Source organism: Natator depressus, chromosome 4, assembly GCF_965152275.1.
Source record: "Natator depressus isolate rNatDep1 chromosome 4, rNatDep2.hap1, whole genome shotgun sequence".
Taxonomy (NCBI): Eukaryota; Metazoa; Chordata; order Testudines; family Cheloniidae; genus Natator; species Natator depressus.
The window spans coordinates 69,205,153-69,219,078 of record NC_134237.1 but is presented as its reverse complement, the minus strand read 5'-3'; the positions used below and the strand labels follow the sequence as shown (position 1 = coordinate 69,219,078).

The 13,926-nt window shown below is 46.2% G+C and overlaps 1 protein-coding gene across 1 annotated transcript in view; it reads left to right on the top strand.

Moving 5' to 3' along the window:
- SH3RF1 (SH3 domain containing ring finger 1) overlaps window positions 1-13,926 on the top strand; it is a 157,272-nt gene that overhangs the window by 129,273 nt on the left and 14,073 nt on the right. Inside the window, exons 10-11 of the mRNA XM_074951138.1 lie at window positions 1,123-1,475; window positions 4,431-4,771. Coding sequence (XP_074807239.1) covers window positions 1,123-1,475; window positions 4,431-4,771 — 694 coding nt within the window. The remainder of the gene's footprint in view (window positions 1-1,122; window positions 1,476-4,430; window positions 4,772-13,926) is intronic.

Below are 13,926 nucleotides of genomic sequence, written 5' to 3'. Positions count from 1 at the left end.
AGTTAGCCTTAAGACCACACCCCAAATTTTTGTCTAAAGTGGTTTCACTATTTTACCTTAAGCAAATATGCTTACCTATATTTTTTTCCTAAGCCTCATTCAAATGCAGATGAACAGCATCTTCATTTGCTGGATGTGAGATGATCCTTGGAGTTCTATGTGTAGAGGACTAAACCATTCAGTCCATCACCTCATCTTTTTGTGTCCTGTGTGGATTGGATGAGAGGTTAAATGATTTCTGCACAGATGATCTCCAGGTGGATTATTTCTTGCATTTACAGTGGCCTATGGGGTAGCTCAGGCCACACCATCACAGAGACCTGTGGCTCATTCGAGCAGGGCCAAAGCAACTTCAGTTGCATTTCTCAATGACACGTCTGTATTGGACATTTTCAGGGCTGCCACCTGGTCTTCACTGCATACTTTCATCACACACTGTGCTATTATAACTGCGTCTAGATCAGGTGCAAGGTTTGGAAAAGCAGTTCTACAGTCATTTTTAAGTATACTCCAAACCCCACCTCCTGGTGTTTCTGCTTGAGAGTCACCTGAGTGGAATACACATCATCAACCACTTGAAGAAGAAAAAGCACTTACTTACCTGTACTATAACTGTTGTTCTTTGAGATGTGGGTGCAAACGTATTCCATGACCCACCCTCTCTCCCTTCTGTGTTGGAATCTCGTGTCTGGGATTTTGGTGCAAAGGAAATGAGGGGGTCAGGGTGGCGCTGACCTTAAATAGCGATGGGAGGTGCCAAGAGGCACCAGAAGGCACGTGTGCTGCCCTGACGATTACTTCTAGGCAAAGCTCTCAGGCTTTGATATGCTGGGCACATACACACGTGAGTGGAATATATATCTGCACCCACGTCTTTAAGAACAACAGTCTCAGTACAGGTAATTTTTTTTCTCTGTTCTGGTTTGGTAAATCTAATGTTGAGATGCTGTGTCATAACACCCACATATACTATTACAGTTTTCATGACTGGAGGGGTGATGGTGGGAGGGAAGCTTTTTTTTTTTAATAAGTTGTTATATCACTGTGACTAATGTCTCAATGTGTATATGTCTTTGATAATGATACTTCCTTTCACATTTCCTCCCCTTATCTTCGTTGCAGTACACAGCCAAGAAAGACCTACAGCAGCAGTGATGCCGATACAGGCTCAAAGTTCAGCATGCCTTATTCCTGCAGCTGTGATCATCCCCCACCATTCTGTTGTTTCCCAGCAGCTCCAGCCTCAGCTTTCAAATGCTGCTGCTTACGTCACTCCTGTGAATATCAACCGATCAAATATTCCACTAGCTTGTGCAGCAGCTTCTTTAAACTCTTCCAGCATCACCTCTGCATCTTTAGATGGAGACATGAGTGGGAGAGCTGTGAGTGTTCACCCTGGGGCTCCTGCTTCCCCTGAAAATGCTTTAGCAGCTGGTGGGAATACTGCAGTCAGTAAACCAGACAAGGATAACAAGGTGGGCATGGCATTATATTTGCATCCCAGGCAGTGTCTCACTTGTATCACGTGAACTTTTTAAATAGACTTACATTCCTGTCTTCGTATGATTTAACAGTAACATACAGTGGGCTTTTATGGAAGATTGAGCAAGTTGGGCATTCATTTGAATAGCTGTATGTTAGGGCAAGTCCATACTTGTGAGAATAATTTAGGGTGGTGGGTGCATATTGGAGCAGAGGTGTGATGGGATAAAGAGTAGGATACAGAGTCCAGCAGGATTAGGAAAGAGAATTGCTGCAGATCAGAGGGATCAGTTGCTCTGTTGTTGGAATTCTTTATATTTCATGTGTTTCTTTCTGGAGCTGTAACCTGATTCCTGGATGCTTCAGGGGACTCTTGCATGGTCAGCAGCTCTAATCAGTGGGCCTCTGTAAGTTGATAGGTGAGCCTGTAAACACGAATTTATGAGAACATAAATTATTTAGTCTAATAAAATAAACTGAATATTTAATGAAAATCAATATGTATTTAGTGTGTACAATTTCCTTAAAAAAATAAGTCAGAGTTTAATATTTTATGGCAAAAAAAAATAAAGATCATTTCCCTCATTATGTTAATACCTTAAATGAGAAAATTGACATTTATGAAAAGTTTAATTTCAGGATATTTCCGTTGAACAAGAAAAAGATAGTGAACTAAAATGTCAGTTGCAGAAGCACGGCTCTCTTCCAGATTCTGTGTTTAGTAGAGTCTCAATTAATCCATTTTCTTCCCTGTGCACAATTTGCTCCTTGCAGTGTTCTCCAGTACCACTTTCAATTTTAAACTCAAGCTTTCACCTTTCTCCATGGGAGTGGTTCTTCCTGCCTATTTGATCTTGCTATTAGGCTGCATTTGAGGAAAAATATACTACATTTTCCTTTGGTTTTTAACTGTAGTATATTATTTGTAGTTTATACCCCTTTTGACCACTTTCTTTAACTCCTAGGTTAAACACTTGTAGACATTTGTCTTGTAACTTTTCCCTCACAGTCACTGCTTTGTCAAGCTATACATAAGTAGTTATTGTAATATTTCCCCACAGGCTAATCTCTGCTACTCTTAATCATTTTTATTGTTCACCTTTAAATTGAGGTACCCGGTACTGTGCATTCATGTAATTACTTCATTTGCAGCCAACTGAGATTAGGCTGAAATGTCTTTTAGACTGAAGTTTTATTGAGCATCTACTGTTTTGGGAGTTCTCTCATACATACCTAAACTTATTCAGTCAAAGGGTTTATGTAAGAAGATCACTGCCAGACTCTTTAAAAAAGGAAGAAATGCAAAAGCGGTTTGAACAAATCAGTGCTGAAAAGGCTCTGGGGGTTATAGTGGATCACAAATTGAATGAGTCTACAATGCCATGTAGTTGCAAAAATGGCTAACTTCGTTCTGGTGTGCATTAACAAGAGTGCTGTATAAAGTGTTGTTGTAGCCGTGTTGTGTTTATTACAAATGCTAAACAGTCTGTTCAAACCTTGTATTTAGCAATGACATTTTGACTTAGTGTCCCGGACCTGAAGAAGAGCTCTGTGTAAGCTCAAAAGCTTGTCTCTCTCACCAACAGAAGTTGGTCCAGTAACCGGAGTGTCGTATTTAAGACATGGGAGGTAATTGTCTCGCTTTGCTTGGCCCTGGTAAACCTCAGCTGGAGTACTGTGTCCAGTTCTGAGTGGCACACTTAGGAAAGATGTGGACAAATTGGAGAGAGTCCAGAGGAGAGCAACAATATGAGAAAAGGTTTAGAAAACCTGACCAATCAAGAAAGTTTAAAAAAGGGGGCATGTTTATTTTTGTGGAAAAGAAGACTGAGGGGGGACCTGTTAGTCTTCAGATATATTAAGGGTTGTTATAAAGAGGATAGTAATCAATTGTTTTCCATGTCCATTGAACATAGGACCTAAGTAATGGTCTTAATCTACAGCAAGAGAGATTTAGGTTAGATTTTAGGAAAACTTTCTAACTCTAAGGGTAGTTAAGATCTAGAATAGACTGCCAAGGGAGGTTGTGGATTCCCCATAATTGGAGATTCTGTAAGAACTGATTGGACAAACACCTGTTAGGGATGGTCTAGGTTTACTTGGCCCTGCCTCAGTGCAAGAAGCTGCACTTGATGACTTCTTGAGATCCTTTCTAGCCCTACATTTCTATGATTCTGTAGTCTTCAGGGGTTTCTGTCTGAGCAGGTAAAAAGAATGGTTACAGTTCTCCCTTGGAACAAGGACACAAAACACAAACAATTCCCCTCCTGGCAAAATTCTGCTAACCATTCAAGATCTCCTTTGCGGGGAATAAGGGAGGAAAAATTGGAGGCACTCGTCCAAACCACAGGCTGTGGTGCAGATTATCCTCCCTGCTCAGTATCAGAGGAATCTCTCCTCTTTCCCAGGATCCTCCCCTCTGACCAAAACTCTCAGCCTCTAATGGCTATCTCTTAAAGAGCCCTCAGCTGGGTTCTCCACCCTGTAAACTCTCTTTTGAAGCATAGTGGTTGGCATTTAAGGCAATCACTTGGCTGGGTTCATTTTTTCAGATAAGTGAAGGAGTTTAGCCCATTTGTGGTCCTGCTTGAGTGAAGGAAGGTGCATACATTCCTTTGCAGCAGAAGTGTTTTTCTTTTTTGGTTACTAAAAAAACAGTACTGTATTCTTACAGCAGAAATTAGAAAAAGACATTTCTTTCTCTAGTAACTTTTGCAGCCAAGGGTATTTATTTAATGGAAATAATTTATAACACTACTTAGTTTGCTAGACTTAATCAAAATGATTACTTTGTGGAGGTCTCAAAGTATCTGTCCTTGTTAACGCAGTCCTCTGAGATCAAAGTGACCATGTATTTTAAAAAAAATGTATTTCAGCTCTTCATTGTCTGCCAAATATCTCTTGTTTTAAAATGTCTTTAATTTACACTCTTTATTTTTGCTTAACAGAAAGAAAAAAAAGGTTTGCTCAAGTTGCTTTCTGGAGCATCTACCAAACGCAAGCCCCGAGTGTCACCTCCATCATCACCAACTCTGGAAGTTGAGCAAGCAGCTGCAGAGATGGCCCTGCAGGGCGCAGTAGGGCCTGAGGTTCCATCAGCTGTCAGCCATGGCAGAGCTGGATTCTGTCCTGTGGACAATGAAGTCTCTGCAGCAGCACTAGCACAGGAGACTCTGCATCGGAAAACAAGTTCTTTGGATTCCAGTATTCCTATAGCACCTCCCCCTCGGCAGCCATGTTCCTCATTGGGCCCCGTCCAGAATGAATCCAGGCCTGTTGTTTGTGAAAGGTAAATCATTGCATGTGGCTAAACTGAGACAAACCGGCATCATTCAACAATATTTATTAGAGCTGGCAGAAATTATTCAAAATTTTGATTACATTTTGAAAATTTTTAACAAAAAAATTTGACAGTTTTCATGATTTTTTTCTGGGTTTTTAATGAACTATAAAGCCACTCATAATGTTTTGATTTTTTAAAAAATTCCAATGATGTTTTTAAAAAGAAAATTCTTGATATTTTTTCTCAGTTTATCAACCAGCTCTCATACTTATAAATATTTACATTTATATTATTTATTTATTATTATTATTCCTTTACATTATTTAAAGATTCTGGGACCTGTAAGCACTCAGATACTATAGTGGAGGGCAAAGTATAAAAACCTTGACAGATAACTTATGTATATGGTTAACTTTATCACCATGAATAGTCCCATTATTAATAGTGCATCAAGTTCAGTATAAGTCTTTGCGGTTTCAGGTCCTTGCTTGTGAATAGACTTAAACTGGAAACTTGTTAATAAGCTGTTGCAAGGTATTACCATTGCCCTAATGTCCTACTACTCTGAATCTCTTCCTCTGGGCAGTAGCTCCAAAAATGCACAAAACTATCTAGATTCTGAAAATCCTTGCTAGTTACTCTGAATCCCTGTCATTTTTAATTGATGCTCACCACTTTACCACAATGTACCCCCATAGCTTCACACTTCTGGGGTCTCAATATTACCCAATGGCTATGAAGTGAGTAGAGGCTATTCCAGTGCTAGAATACTACCATTTTTATTTTCCCCACACTATTTGTGCTAATATTGCACCAGTGACATAGGGTATCTTCTCCTTTGCACTGTTTGATTAATAGTTCTAGAAATGAACACTTGTCTTAATGCAAACTCCAGTGGTGTTAGCCAATATTGGGGGAAATAATTCATGTTTGGTAGTAGATGCTTCACTGTCTGTGTATAGTTTTAAGCTTTGACCTGATCCTGTAATTCACTACATGCAGGCATAATAATGCATTTGAGAAAGATCATTTCTAATCTTATGTACTCTCATTCTATAATTGGTACCAGACTAAACTGCTATCCCAAACCCATGCCCCTCCCAATCATACATTTATCTTTCATCAAATGTACTTTAAATGAAGTTTCATCCGATGAAGTGAGCTGTAGCTCACGAAAGCTTATCCCCAAATAAATTGGTTAGTCTCTAAGGTGCCACAAGTACTCCTTTTCTTTTTGCGAACCTTTACACTGGTTTCTCATTGTCCCTTCTTTTGAAAGGTTAATTCCTCCCTTTCTGTGGCTGCTCTAGTCAGATATTTCCATTGCTATAGGCCAGGGTACTTGTTCGCTATTTCATAAGAATTCATTGCTTACATTGCACTTGAAGTCTTCAGAGTATTTGACAAGCTTTAATTAAACTTCCTAAACCCTCCATGAAGTAGGTAAATTGCTATCTTATGAGGAGAACTGGATGACTGAAGAGAACTAAATTGTTGAAGCAATAACATGTTTCACAAAAAAGGAAGAAAATGTATTCTTGAAGATAAAACAAACAAAACCAAAATGTAATAAACAGTGAAATATCCAGCAAGATCATACTTTCTTCTGGTTTACAATTCCAGTCCCAGGTGCCAAGCTGTTTTAAAAAGAAACAACATTCTTCCTGCTCTGACCCAGGCTTTGGGGTAAAATTATCAAAAGTGCCCAAGACTTTCAGTGAGACTTAGGCCTGATCTGCATTACAAAGTTATGCTCCTAAGTGCCTCAGACCAGGTCTATGCCTAAAACTTAGGTCAACATATCTACATAGCTCAGAGGTATGAAAAATTCACACTCGAGAGACATAGTTAAGCCATTGCAAAGCCTAATGTAGACTCCTCTAGGTCAATGGAAGAATGTTTCTGTCAATTTAACTACTGCCTCTTGAGGGGGTGATTAACTACACCGCTGGACAAACCCCTTCCATTGCTGTAGCAAGTGTCTACGGTGACGTAGTTGTGCTGTGGTAACATGTCTAGTGTAGACATAGCCATAGTCACTTTTGATAAATGGGACTTAGACTCCTTTTTGAAAATGTTACTATTTATGTTTTAATCAGATTTCCCAATAGATGTGCTTTGCTTACAGGCACAGTAATAAACTCCCAGGTACACCCATAGCTTTCACATACACTAAGACTATACACTTTCATTACGCCAGGAAACTTTTCCCATCTACCTTACGGAAAGAAATAGTTTAAAAAAAAACCCAACTGTACAATTAGAGAGAGAAATTAAAGATTGTATTCATAAACAGTAAGTGGATCAGCTCACTTGGCATCAAACCAAATCAAACATACATGATGAGGGTTTGCAGACAACCCTTCTTGCTTTGGCATCCCTAGCTGTCCCTGGGAAGGAAGTGACAGAAATGAGACTACTTCTTCGAGTGTTTGTTCATGTTGATTCCAATTAGGTGTGTGAATGCGCATGTGCACAGTAGCCAGAAGATTTTTCCCCTAGCAGCAACCGTAGGGTCAGCCTGGGTGCCACCTGGAATCGTGCCTTCATGGCACCCAATATAGAGACCTGCCGACCCGCCACCCCCTCAGTTCCTTCTTACCGCCAGTGACAGTAGCTGGAACTTCCCTTGCTCTTGTTCTGGCAAGTGACTCAGCAGTTCGATTCCTGTTGTACTCACTTTGTTTATTCAGATTGTGTAGTTTAGTATAGTTAGTCAGTTGTAAGTTTCATTTATGGGGGTTCCCCCCCCACCACTTATTTGTTGCAACCAGGGCATGCCGCAATCCCTGGGCTTCAAGACCTGCAAGGGCAGCGCGAAGCACTGTGCCCACCCACCTCCCAGGTTTTCCAGTAAGGACTCCTGCCCAAGGATCCTGAGCCAAGGATCTCGCTCGGGTGCTGCTTCAGTCGCATCTGCAACCTTTGTCCCACCACGTTCAGCAGCTGAGCAGTTACCTCCAGCGTCAATGCCAGCAACCACTGCATCAACTGTGGCGCCGCCTTTGATAACGTCGTCCACTCCGGAGGTGTCAGCGGCTCAGGTTATGGTGCCAGCCGCACCTTGGAACTAACTACGGCACCAGCACCATCATTGACACTGCCTGCACTGACGTCGATTACCACCACGGTGCAGACACACCATTAGACAGTGCCGCCGGCACTGGTATGGGGGCTGGCGTTGAAGCCCGTGCCTGCACCTTTCACGGCACCAAGACCGGACCATCCCACCACTGTTCCCACCATCTCAAGTGATATCTCTGGCGGGGATGGAAGGGAGCAACCACCTCCTTTGGTGGCCGCCTCCTCCTCATCTTCCCCAGATGAGATGCTTGCAGGCACTGCCATTGTCTGAGCTCTGGAAGACTCGAGTGTGTTGCAGCAGTTGCTGCGCTGGGTTGCACAGATCTGGGTGTTAAGGCGGAGGAAGCAGTAGATGATGCAGACCCTATGGTGGACATTGTGGCCACTTCAGGCCCTTCCGGTATCGCCTTACCACTAATCAAAACTGTCACAGACATGACCAAGACCCTGTGGCAGACCTCCGCCTCTCTGCTGCCTGCTGCCAAGCACAATGAACGGTGGTACTTTGTGCCCTCCAAGGGTTACCAACATCTATACACTCACCCACAACCTGACTCTCTGTTGGTGGACGCCGCTAACCAGCAAGAGAGGCAGCGTTTCCAGGGCCCCTCTCCCAAGAATAGGGAAGCAAAAAAACTGGACCTATTTGGGTGGAAAGTATACACCCTGGGGGGACTGCAACTCCACATTCTTCTTCGAGTGCTATCCCTGTGGGTGCTCTACTTTAGGTGTTCGTGCATTTCTGCGATGGCAGTTGGAGACTTTTAGTAGCAGTGCTAGTTTGGGTCGCACATGTGTGGTCCCTGCCTTGTGCTGCTGCAGGCAGTTAACCGATGCTGTGCGACCAACACCCACTCAGTTCCTTCTCTTCCTCTCTTGGCTATGGAGTCTGAGAAATCAGCAGCACTTTGCTACTTTGTAGTTAATTAGTTACAGTCAATTACTTAGTTTCCTTGTTAGCAGCTACTTAGTTTGTTTCCCCTTTCTTTTCTCCTTGGTTTAAAAAAAAAAAAAAACAAAAAACCCCTCACAGCCAGGAACTTCAGAAAAACAGCCTTTTTGAGGGCGAAAGCCCCCCCGCAACGGGAATGCCCAGTTTACCGGGCTGTCAGTGCCTTGCCTGCAGGCTCGGAGTGCCTGTCCCTGAACGCCGCGGTCAGTGTGTTTGCTGCCTGTGTGTTAGTGCATCCAATGCAGGCATTAACCAAGTGCTGCATTGCCTCAGGCTCACAGAAAGGCAGGGAGTGGAGAGGTCTCTCAGACCTGCATCGGGGCATGAGGCTTGGGACCCCCCTCGCCCCCCACTTCGCCAGTCACAGCTTCGGACAGGAGTGCTTTCTCCAACCCCACATCGGAGTGCCCCGCCAGGCATCACTCGAGGAAGCACCTGGGTCCCCACTGCAGGAATAAACAAAAAACAAACAAACAAAAAAACACAGCTGTCCCATGGATAATAATAGCACCAGCTGTGCTGTCAGCGCCGGGGGCTCGGGTGGCTGAAAGCTCCGGCACTGCTGCAGACAGACTTTGGGGAACAGCTCTGGCGCAGGCACCGAAGGGAGGTTGAAGCCCCATAACTCCACGCCACAATCTACAGCCATTCCGTGGGCAGGCATCCAATACCGGCACCGGCTGTGCTGTCAGCACCGGGAGCTGAGGTGGTGGAAAACCGTGGCACCGACGGCACCGCTAGAGCCAGAGATTCTACAGGAGCAGGTTCCGATGCAGGCACTGAGGGGAAATCAAAACCCTGTGCCTCTGCACCGCAATGTTTGTTCATTCCGCGGGCAGGCATCCAATACCGGCACCGGCTGTGCTGTCAGCACCGGGAGTCAAAGTAGTGGAAAATCCCAGCACCCCTGGCACTGCTAGAGCCAGAGACTCTACAAGAGCTGGCTCCGACACAGGCACTAAGGGGAAACCAAAACCCTGTGCCTCCGCACCGCGATCTACAAATGGTGGCGTGGTGCCACTACAAAAGGCGGCTTCTTCAAAGGCGCACCCAACACGCACAGAGGCGCAGCCAGCAGCGCCGCCTTCTCCTCCGCAGCACTGGCACTGACGAGGAGGCAGCCCCAAGGGCCAATCAAACCAGCACATTAGCAGTTCCTCAGACAGAGGGTTCTGATATTCAGCTCTGCCCCGATCCCCCTATTCGCGGTACCAATACAAGAATGATACCCTCGGCACCAAGTCTCCCTGCATCCCCAGCATTACTCACTGTCTCACTCCTTATTTGAAGGAGGAAGATAAGGAAGAACAGGGAGCTATTCCCACATTGGCTCCTATCCATCAGGAGTCAGTCAACCCAGGAGTCTCTCCTGGGGCATATTATGCTGTCCCCGGGTAACTACAGTGGTATGGAGACCCCTATGTGGCTCCCATCTCAATGGGCAGACTGGACTCCGTGGGTCATATGCCCCAAGGGGAGGACTGCCCGCCACGGCTTCTGTACCTGTACCCTCAGTGGTACCAGGGGAAGAGGAGGAAGAACCTCCACCCCTGCAGGGGACATCACCTACCCACTCGCCATCATTATCCACAGAGAACACCTTTATGACTCCTCCCCCTAATATAGGGGATGATTTCAAATTGTTCCATGGCTTATTTGAGAGGGTGGTCCTCTCTGGACCTCTCCCTTGAGGAGGTCCCCATGACACAGCATGGGCTAGTGGACTTTTTGCATAAATCCACTTCGTTAAAAAAAAATTGCCCTTCACATGAATGAGGCACTGATGGACCCTGTAAGGGTCATTCTGTGGACCCCTGTGGCTGCCCCTCCAGCCAACGGGAGGTCTGACAAGAGGTGTGTACCAACAAAGGGCGTGGACTTCTCATCCAGTGCCTAATTTCTTAGTGATAGATGCAGTCCAGCGATGGGCCATGCAACAACAGCCCTGAAACACAACTCATGATAAGGACTGGGAAAAGACTTGATCAGTTTTGGCAATAAAGCTTACTCCTTGGCTACCCCTCACCTCCGCATAGCCAACTGTGCAACATTACTAACAAAATACAACTATACAAACTACACAAAAATGTCCAAATTGATTAATTTTATTGCCAAGGACAAGGGAGAACAATTCGCAGCACTTGATCCTGAGGACAGGGCTGCAACATCTGTGTCGATGGTGGTTGTAATGAGAAGGGCCTCATGGCTCTATCTCTCTGGCTTCCCCGACGAGATGCAATCCATGGAGGAAAACTTTTCAGCCCAAATTATTCACCAAAAAGACAGATGACTCACTCCACGCACTGACGGATGCACGAGCGACTCTCCAATCCTTGGGAACCTATAACCCCAAACTGAAGAGGAAACAGAGGAATTACTTTACATCCCAATGATAGCACCAGCCAATGTATTCACAACAACAGCGGTGATTTGACTCACAGGATTGCAGGCACAAGCCTGAGGGGACAACAATCTACTTCTCAAGTTGCTGCATGCCAACCATCAACTTCCCCTAACCAGAACTCCGGTGGATGGAGACCAATGCTCAACCTCCGATAATTCAACAAGTTAATCAGAAACACAACGATTCAAGATGGTCACACTACATGCTATAAGCAACTGCCTGCTAAAAGCGTCAACCAGCAGACATCATTGCAGGCCACCAAAGAGGTGGTAACCCTCTTCATATGTCTGGGCTTCCTAATAAATACCGACCAGCACTCTCTAACAACAGTGCAAGAGCTGGACTTCATTGGGGCCCACCTCAACTCGATTGAGGCTATAGCCTCACTACCGAGACAACGTTCTCTCATTCTCCCCAGCCTCATACCCACTGCATGAAATAGCCCACAGGTATCTGCCAGGATTTACCCCCAACTCCTTGACCACATGGCAGCCACAACATTTGCTGTCAGACACACCAGATTAAACATCCATTGCCTACAAGGAAGGCTACATATCAACTTTGTTCCTCACAGGCACAGCATTAACAAGCACCCCACGATATCAGGCAAAATAAAGGACCCCCTTCTCTGGTGGGCAAAACCGACCAATGTATGCACGGGGGCACCCTTCATTCAGACAACAAATGCCTTACTCCTGGGATGTGGAGCACACCTGCACCCACATTCTATATAGGACCACTGGTCCCCTGCAGAATCCCTTCGACATATAAACCTATTGGAACTTCAAGCTGTCCTCAACGTTTGCTCCCAATTCCTGCCACTCATCAAAGACAAGGCTGTTTGAAGCCTTAGCTTGTGTGTATTATATATACAGACAAGGGGGAGCACACTCACAGTACCTCTGCCTGCAAGCCATAAAACCCTGACGATGGTGCATCAGACACAATATCCACACCACCACAGCAAGTAGCCTCATCAGACAAATTTCTCAGGACTGCGAAGGGAGCTCGACAACACAGTACTCCTGCATGTATTTCAACACTGGGGGTTCCCCACAGTAGACCTTTTATTAACTGTACAAAATACCAAACACCCTCATTTTTGTTCCAGGGCAGGTCTCGGTGTGCAGTCATTAGGCGATGCATTCCTCCTCTAGTGGAATGCTCCCTTTCTCTATGCCTTCCCTCCTATTCCTCTCTTGAACCGAGTGATCCACAAGATCAAGCTGGGTGGGCCACAGTAATTCTACTATCATGGTCTCGCCAAACCATGGTATCCTTACCCCCTCAGCATGACCATGCATCCATGAATCGTACGCCCACTTCTGTCTCACCTGCTGTCCCAGGACTCAGACCGTGTCCTGCATCCACAGAAACTCCATCTCAGAGCATGGTTCAGAGGAGGTACAAAATATACTGGCTATCCTCTGGGACCTTTGCATAGCCTATGAGATTCACCTCGAGGCGTCCTATCTCCCGGGGGTGCGGAACGAGCTAGCGGACTCTCGCAGCAGGTCATACCGCATGCACGAGTGGACACTCAGGGCGGACGTTGTGCTTTCGCTCTTCCGCAGGTGGGGTTTCCCCGGGTAGATTTGTTTGCCACCAGGGCCAACGCCCAGTGCCTGCAGTTCTGCTCATTCCAGGGCCGGAGCCCGGGCTCTGTCGCCGACGTGTTTGTGATCCCGTGGAGAGGGGGCTTGATGTATGCCTTCGCCAAGCTTCCCTTGGTGCACAAGGTCCTGCTCAAGGTGTGCAGGGACAGGGCGGTGGTGATCCTCATCGCCCTACCCTAAGCCCGCCAACACTGGTACACATCGCTCCTAGAGCTGTCGGTGGATGCCCCAGTAGTCCTGCCCCTACACCAGGACCTCATTACACAAGACAGCGGGCGGCTTCTCCACCCCGACCTGCAGTCACTGCACCTGACAGCGTGGAGGCTCTGTGGCTAATCACCCTGGAGAGCCAGTGCTCCCTGCCTGTGCAGCAGATTCTGTTTGCCAGTAGAAAGCCCTCTACCAGGGCAGCCTATATGGCCAAGTGGAAAAGGTTCTCGTGTTGGTGTGAACCCTGACAGGTGCGGCCGGGCCAGACCCTGGTGCAGGCCATTCTGGAGTACTTCCTGCACCTCAAGCAGCAAGGGCTAGCCCCGTCCTCACTCAGAGTGCACCTGGCGGCCATCTCCATCTTCCATCTGGGGTTCTCGGGGGTCTCAGTGTTTTCCCACCCAATGGTGGGGTGGTTCCTTAAAGGGTTGGAGAGGGTGTTCCCATACTCCCGCCGTCCAGTCCCTCCATGGAACCTTAACCTGGTCCTTTCTAAACTCATGGGACCCCCTTTCGAGCCCCTCGCTACCTGTTCTCTCCTCCACCTTTCCTGGAAGGTGGCGTTTCTGGTTGCCATTACCTCGGCCAGAAGGGTGTCCGAGCTGAGGGCCCTCACCTCTGAGCCACCATACACAGTATTTCACAAGGACAAGGTGCAGCTCCGGCCGCACCCCAAGTTCCTCCCTAAGGTGGTGTCCCAATTCCATCTGGGCCAGGACATTTGTCAGTCGGTGTTCTTCCCGAAACCCCATACGGACCCAAGTCACCGCAGCTTGCACACCCTGGATGCGCATCGAGCGCTGTCATTCTATTTGGAGCGCACCAGGCCCTTTCGCAAATCCGCACAGCTGTTTGTTGCTATGGCCGAGAGGTTAAAAGGCCTCCCAGTGTCGGC